The sequence below is a fragment of the Nestor notabilis genome, unplaced genomic scaffold (assembly GCF_000696875.1).
Source record: "Nestor notabilis isolate BGI_N333 unplaced genomic scaffold, ASM69687v1 Scaffold33807, whole genome shotgun sequence".
Lineage (NCBI taxonomy): Eukaryota > Metazoa > Chordata > Aves > Psittaciformes > Psittacidae > Nestor > Nestor notabilis.
In genome coordinates, this window is record NW_009936653.1 from 1 (window position 1) to 8,039 (window position 8,039).

Sequence of the window (8,039 nt, forward strand, 5' to 3'; positions counted from 1 at the left end):
CACTGTAAGCGGGAAGGTAGAGCGCCCGGGGCGCCTCGCAAGGGAGGAAGGAGCTGTCAGCTTACCTCGTGAGTGATGGTCACGTTGGGGAAATAGGAAGCTCTGGCCGCTTATCTCTCGGGCCCTTTTAAATACTTGTTGGAAAGCTGCAGAAAGTAATAATCGCAGTGACAGGTTGTGCCGGGGGTATGCGTGATTCTTGGCAGAAGCGAGCAGCTATGGGCTGCAAGCAGATAAAAATCGAGGCAAGCATGCAGTGACTCCTTCCTTGCTGTGGCATCCTGGTTCCTAGAACCTTGAAGTGTGGGGGCTTCTAGGCCCCAGAGTCTCAAGTGAAACTTAAACTTATTTTCATGTCTAGGTAAGTGACAAGTGAAGTTCGCACAACCAGATCGCTTATTTGTAAGGATGTTGCCCAGAGAAGCTGTGGCTGCCCCATCCCTGGCAGTGTTCAAGGCCAGGTTGGACGGGGCTTGGAGCAACCTGCTCTAGTGGAAGGTGTCCCTGCCTGGGGCAGGGGGTTGGAACTAGATGATCTTTAAGGTCCCTTCCAACCCAAACCGTTCTGTGATTCTACATTAGCGCGTTGGGGATCTGTGCTTAAAATAGTCTTTGCTCCTTTGGGTGAGTCTTAGAAGTTTGCTGCTGCTGTAATAGCAGCTACACCAGACTATGCTTTTAAGACATGAATGAGGAAGTTCAAGACCAATTAAGTTTATGATCCATTGTCTTACTGCTGTTGGAAGTGCCTATTTCACACCCTCTGATCTCTCAGCTTTTGTACTACATGGAACTCTGGTCCATGATTCTTCAGGAGAAGAGTCAGTTTAAACTGTATGCTTTTCATAAATACCTTGCACTGACTTTATCAATTTCCTGTCATGAATCAGTAGAGCAAGTAATAAGCCAAATGGGTAATGAAGGTGCAGTTGCTATAAATGTCATTTCCCTTCTTTAAGTGTATTGTTCCATTCAGACCAGCCAAATCTTGCACCTAACACATCGTTGTGGATTTTTTCACTCTTGTTTCTGTGCCGCTTCTGTTGTAGTAGTAAAACATTCTGTGGACATTCTTTTATAGGGTCATAGAAACTGAAGCGACCTCAGGAGGTTACATAGTCCCGCCTCATGACTGAAGCACAAGTGTTATCAACACTAGATCAGCTCAGCTCTACCTCACCTCCCTGGGTGACCTGTTACAGTACTGCAGTGCCCTCCTAAAGGACTTTTTTCCTTCAAATACAGGCTAGGGCTTTCAAGCTGCAGTCTGTAGTTTTCACAACATCCCTGAAAAACATAGCTGTGTTTGAATTATTCCTGTTCTAAACTAGGATTGTGGAAGAAAGTTGTTTTTTTTTTTTGTGTTTTGGGATTATTTTTTTTTGAGTCAGGTAAACTAGGTTGTAGCTGTCTTTTGTAACCAGCCACAGACATTTATGGGGTGATCTTTCCTTGTATAATGTCTACAAAATGCTTGTTGTCTCATCCTGGGGATTTATAATGTTTTAACTGTGACGTGAGGTACTTAGGTAATGGAAATCTTCTACCAGTGGCCAGCTGAACATTTTAGGATAACATCAACAAGTATATTATTGCAAAAATTTCTTGCTGAAATTGGCTACCTCTATTACTCTACCTCATGCCAGCCACTTTACATACTAACTGAGGCATATGGAGAAGTCTGAATCACTCACCAGATCTAATTCTCTCCACATAGTCTGCAATTGAATGTAGTCTGGTCCCTGGTGAGGAGAAACAATACGTGATAAGTTCTATCTACTATCTATCATAATATTTACCTAAGTGGGTAAAACTGAGCTTCCCTGGAGAATCTTAATCTTTTACATGTTCTTGCAGAGATCTTACAACTGTCACTGTTGATTATGATGTTGGTAATAATATTGAATTCTCCTCTGCATCGGGGATTTAGATGCACAGAGCAGATCTCTAAATGGTAACTGTTTGTCTGTTATAACCTCTGTGGATCTCCTGTCTTCTGTTAGTGAGATCTGATGGGATGTTGGTGGTGGGGCACATAGCTAGCAGCACAAGAACGATGAGACTCATGAATTGCCTCCTTCCTCCAAGTGGTCTGCTAATCTGATTGGGCAAACTCAATTTGGCTGTTTTTCCCATTTCTGGTTGGAATATCATCAGAAATTGAATGTGATCTGTGCAAACTTGCATAGTAACCCAAACATTAAGAATCCTTACTCAGTTTAAAAGCACATTGATGGCTCCAAAGAGAACTTGCTGCTGTATGGGAAATTGTTTATCAGAGATGCTGATCTGCAGTAATGCATATACTTCTTATGGAAAGTTGGGGCATTCAGGTAAATCTCCTCCAGTGAAAAACAGCTAATCTAATAGGCTGTGGTTCTGTGACCAGCTGAGGCAGTCACTCCTTGCTGCTAGAAGCAAGAGATTTCATGCCTGTCTTCCTCTGGGCAGTGTGTCCTTGTCCTCTGCATTGTCCCAGCTGCGTTACCTGTTAATCCTTTTTGGAGCTTATTAACATGACAAGAAACTACGCAATGTTTTGCCAGGCTAGTTTTTTGCCGTGCTGGTGAATTGAAGTGACTTAAAGAACTACAGCAGGTGTGCACTACCCAGAGGTAAGCAGCAGCTCTGCATTTCTTAGGGCAGAGGAAAGACGAGCAGTAAGGTGTGTCCTTGCTTGGTGAGTCAACCTAGCAGCTCACAGCTGCCTGCCTCTCATGGAACTGCATCCTGAATTGCCCACGGACAACTATAGTGCATCAGTAAAATATACTGAAGTATCTGAGCCATACATGCATATGAACAATTCATTTTATTTTCTTTCTTTTTCCCTCCAGAATTTCTTGGTTTGGCTAAGCTTGAGTCAGTTTTTATGGGGAGTAAAAGCTCTCCTGTTGGTGAGAAAAGAGATGGCTTGCTTTTGAAAGGGGAAGGTCTTGTTCCTGAAAGCACTCGCCTTCCTTTTGCTGTCTCCAGCTCTTGTCTGAATGCACAGTAAGACAGTTCAGCTTGCTGAGTTGCTAAGACTGCTCTTTAATTTTTATTTTTTTTTTTTTTTGTTAACTCTTCTGCTATTTCAGCCAGTTGAATTGGTTTACTATGCAAGCGGGTAACTGCCAAAACCAGTGTAAGGTAGGCAGTTGAAATGCATTGGGACTGCGAGGCTAGAATCAGGGAAGGGGTTTTGAGACTAAGAGGAAGAGTGAGAGACCTCTTCCTTTCTGTAGCAGCAGGCCACCTCATTTGTAATTAACATGTATAGACCAAACTAGTCTGAAACCACAGCAGACTGAACTCAGGAGTTTTTAGTTACTGAGCAACTTTTATAAGAAGGTAAATGTGAATATCCTTGCCTTCTCTTTGGAAAGAGCTGCTATTCAAACTAAGAACAATGTATCTGTCTGAATACATTGTTTGTATCCTCATAGTTCAGTATTCAGTTGTTATAAAGGTAAAATTGTTGAGGAGTTTAATTATAGGGAGAAGAACTGATCTCATCTGTACTTTTATTCATGTTCTTTTAAGACTTTTATTACAGAAAAGTTGTGGTGATGATTAATATGGCTCTAACTTGGTACATTAAACCTCTGGCAACTGCGGTAACTGTATTATTCTTGTGCATGATTTCTTGCTATCTTGTAGTTTGAATATTATGTTAGCATTAAAGTAGTTTGGGTTTTTTATTTTGTTTTGTTTGGGGTTTTTTTTCCATATTGTCACTGTTTCTGTGATGGTTAAATAGTGTTTTACTTACGTTCTCAGCTTACAGAACAGAATACAGTTCATTGCACATAATTCTACGTTTCAAGATGTATAATTGCACAAATCTTATTTTTAGCTTTTCTTTACCTTATTCAAACAAACCTATTTTTATATATATCTGTCAGAATTGAAGTGCTTTAATATAACTGCTGGTTATCTCTATTCTTTCAGTCTGGAATAGAGCTGTTCGTGAACAGGCTTGACTCTGTAGAGTCTGTCCTTCCCTACGAATATACAGCGTAAGTATATTAAAGTGTGTCATTTTAATTGTCAGTTCTTCCAAAAATATGAATTTGATTTATCTTAAAGTATTATCTACATTTGCTACAGAAGTTTGCTAGTGTCTATTTATAGGAATGTCTATTTATTTTGCTAACATAAGTTTACAAATACATAATTTTCAATTGAGCAGATGGATGCAGACATACATTGCTTCCTTCTCCTTAGTTGTCTTCGTTCATACATTAGAAGTAGCACATGGATTCATAGGCCCTCATGTAGGTCCGATCATTGCTTTGGCATAACGTAAGGTTAAAATGTGTGTATGTATATATACATATATATACACATATATATAATATTTACTCTTCTGCATTAGTTGTCATTTTATAGATCAAAGTACTACTGCTGTCCTCAGTAGCCTGTAGCCAGATGAGTGAAAGAGGTAATGAGGTGTGAACTTCCCATCAATCATCTTAATGAGGTGTTAATTTTTTTCTTGGTATACATTGTAGGAGTGTACAAAATGCATCAGTGCCAGGTACAACTATGGAATGTTGTTACTTCAAAGAATGTTTTGATTGTTACAGTTGAAGAGATTAAGCACTAGTTATGTCAACACTTTATTGAACACAACTGTGATATACTTGAAATTAGGCTGGGAAACTTGGAGGATGTGCTATTAAATGTGTTGGGGAATAAAACTGCAATATCCTATTTATTCAATAGCATTTGTTGTAAAGGAGCTGTCTGTATGTATGTGTGTGTATATATGTACATATTTTGCTTTTATTATTACCCTCCCTCCTTTTCGCCCCGCCCAAGAATCTGGCCTGTATGCTTTTCTCTCAGAGCTGCAGTGAAACTCTGTGAAGGTTTAATTCATGGCTAAAATCCCCATTAAAATAGAAAACTTCTAATTACTTAAGGGCACTTTTACACTACTATGTTTAATATAACCTGAGTTCTGAAGTAGCTGATTAAGAGATTTGATAGTTGGTTTTGTTTCTTCTTTTGTTGCTGGTTGGTTGGTTATTGTTTTCAAAATAGGACTGTGATTTTTCACACATTGCCTTGGAGGTTCAAGGAAAAAACTTGTCTAGAAGTAAAGCTGTATAGCTCCTTCGCTTATGATCAGGTGTTGATTTGGATGCACTATTTGAGGTCTCATATTTGCTGGTGTGAGAATATTTTGTTAACTTTTGTATCTTTTCTCTAATGCAGGTTTGACTTTTGTCAAGCTGAAGGAAAGAAGCGTCCCTCTGAAAACCTTGGCCAAGTATTGTTTGGAGAGAGGATAGAACCATCTCCTTACAGGGTGTGTTCTGTGACAAGGGGTGTTTGGTAATACGTATGTTCAAATGTAGCCAAAGGAGATGAGAATCTTGAAGATCCTCTTCACAAGGACTTTATCTCAAAGAGCTTCAAAATCTGAAGTTCTACATAATAGAAAACTGTCAATTTAACCTAATTGTAACTATGCACTTTGCATTATGAAGCTGTAGCCTGAAGTGCTATGGAGGTTGTCTTCTCTTTGGAACCTGCCAAAATCTGATTCTTACTCCTCAGGTGGCCCCTTTCTAGAGTGAATTGAGTACTCTTATTTCTTGGAACCAGATCTGAGAATACCACAGCTGTAAATTTGAAGTATTGGAAATGGTGTTAGCCAGCTTGTCTTTTCTGGCGATTAAAGGTCCTGCCTTCTCTATTACGTGTAGTAGGAGCGAAAGTTATCAATTGAGTTTGCCTGGGACAGCATTGCTGCTGTGAGGTCAAATGGTTTGTCTGGTAAATCATTGCAGAAAACAGGTTGTAATCAGTAACAAGGAGCTCTTAGTGTAGGGCTCCTACACTGAGCACAGGAGGGCTTTACAGCACACACCAATATAAAAACATCCTCTGGGGGGTTAATATACGTAGTCTTGGTAATTTGTTATGTGCTTTTATTATAACAATACAAGCAATTATAAATGCATAGGGGAAACTTGTTAAATACTGAAATGACACAAAGGTCATGACAACCTTTTTGCTTATGTGTCTTTCATTTTTCTTAGTTCACGTTCAACAAAAAGGAGATATGTAAATCTGTTTGTACAAAAACATATGATACCACAAAGCCAGAAGATAAACAGAAATTAGACTTCTTGAAAAAAAGTATGCTGCTGAATTATCAACATCACTGGTAAGTTGGTATCAAAATTCACAGATGAGTTAGTCTAGAATGTCAGTGATAATTTAATTTAGTTTATCATTTTGTATTTGCAACTTAATACAGATTGAACACTAGGTATTGGCACTTCTGCAAATACCCCTTCTGTTCTTGCAAAAGATGTTACACTGTTGTTGTTGTCATAAAAAATTTCCTTCCCTGAAGGATAAGCACCGGGTGTAATGGAAACAAGTGTGTTTCCAAACACAAAGCTTTGTGTGGTTTTTGTGCTGCCCCTGTGCTTACTGTAGAACACTGCTATTTCTTTGCACCTGTAAATGTACGCGTCAGTCCTGCCCTATCTTGAGAAAAGGCTTAAGGGACTTTCATTCTATTGCTGTGTTGTCTTTGTTTTTCTCCAGAGCCTTTACACTCCCCTTCAGATGTGTCTAAGAGATAGGATCAATGGTTTTAAAAGAGTTTTATGGAAAGTTTGTTTCTCTTACGGGATCTGGAATTGAAAGGTGGCCAGTGAAAATTAATTAATGAAATAATTCTGAGGAACACATGAGCATGTGGTCGTTTTCTGTTCTCTGAGTCCCTCTGTAACTGTCTGAGTCATCTTGAAGCAGACTGGGGCTCTGTTTCTGCTTGGACATTGAGGCCCTCTTCTGTTGGGCAGTAAGAGTGGGGCAAGGCCAAATGTCTAGGCTGAATCCTGTGCTGATGTTCAGTTAGGATGTATCCGTGCTCTGCTCCCACATTCAAGAGCTGGGAAATGTCTGTCAGCAGGCTCCATCTCGACACTGGAAATACTGAGCCATGCTCTCAGTGCTTATATAGTGCTTGTTTGTACACTGTGCTAACAGCAGCCTTTCGGTGCAAAGGTAGAAGGAACAACTTGGACATGCAGTTGTCAGAGTTCCTGTAGCATGTCTTTGCAAGTAACGCCTGAGCAAAATTAACCAGTGTGGCCCTTATGATTCCAAATATGTGCTCCCTACTTCACAGAAAGAAACATTTTGATCTTCATCTAATGATATTAAAAAATCCTGGCTACATTAGTAAAAATTCAGATGAAATGTTGAACGTTGGCACTGTCATTAAATGCTTTTCTGTAATGCTGTATTACATTTCTTCAGTTTTGAAACAGTCACCCATGCTGGAAAGGCAATGAGTGTGTTTTCTATTGCTCTTTTTTGCTGATCAGAATATCCCTTTTCAGGGATAAACTGTGGCTCACTGATGTAAATATTCTGGGAACATCTCGAACATCAGTGTAGTTGGAAGTTGATAGATGAGGTCAGAAGAGTTCACAGGCAGTAGCCATATGTGCATGTAGGTGAACAAGGAAGTAGTAAAGAAATCCTGAAAGGTACAGCTACTTTTGCAGGGATTTGAAGTGTATATGATAATACTGAAATAAGTAGAGCTTCAAACATGCTGGATTTGGTTGTATTCATATTAAATACTGCATATATTTGTAATATTTACACCACTTTGAATTTACATGGTGCATGTTGGTCTGGTGTAAAGCTTCAGCTTTAAAAGTTTGTGTGTGTTTTGGTATATAAATGAAAACTAGTTTTCCAAGGTTATGATCCTGTCCCTCTCTGAAATACAAAAACTTAATCTGACAGAAACTGAAGCAGAACTGTGGAAAACTAATCACAGAAAAAAAGTACTTTAGACTGTGGTTTTCCCCTTAGATTAAATTCTTTTACAAATATACTTATTTTTTAGCCTGTACAGGTAGCTTGATAGGACTGATGAGATGTTAGTAAGATACACTTCTGTTTTTCAGTGTGAAAACTACCTTTTAAATGTAGGGTACTTCTTATATTCTTAGTTCTTTTAATAGCACTTCTATTTGTGTATATATATTTTTTTTTTTATTTTATTTTTTTTA

At 38.9% G+C, this 8,039-nt stretch overlaps 1 protein-coding gene across 1 annotated transcript; it reads left to right on the top strand.

The window, feature by feature from the left end:
- Window positions 1–2,837: 2,837 nt before the first annotated feature.
- LOC104408731 (transmembrane 9 superfamily member 2-like) lies at window positions 2,838–6,163 on the top strand (the record flags this gene model as incomplete). The annotated part of the gene is made up of 5 exons (XM_010018430.1): window positions 2,838–2,994; window positions 3,539–3,599; window positions 3,934–4,001; window positions 5,206–5,299; window positions 6,036–6,163. Coding segments are annotated over 5 exons (508 nt in total), but the record flags the coding sequence as incomplete, so codon positions are not given.
- Window positions 6,164–8,039: the final 1,876 nt, after the last annotated feature.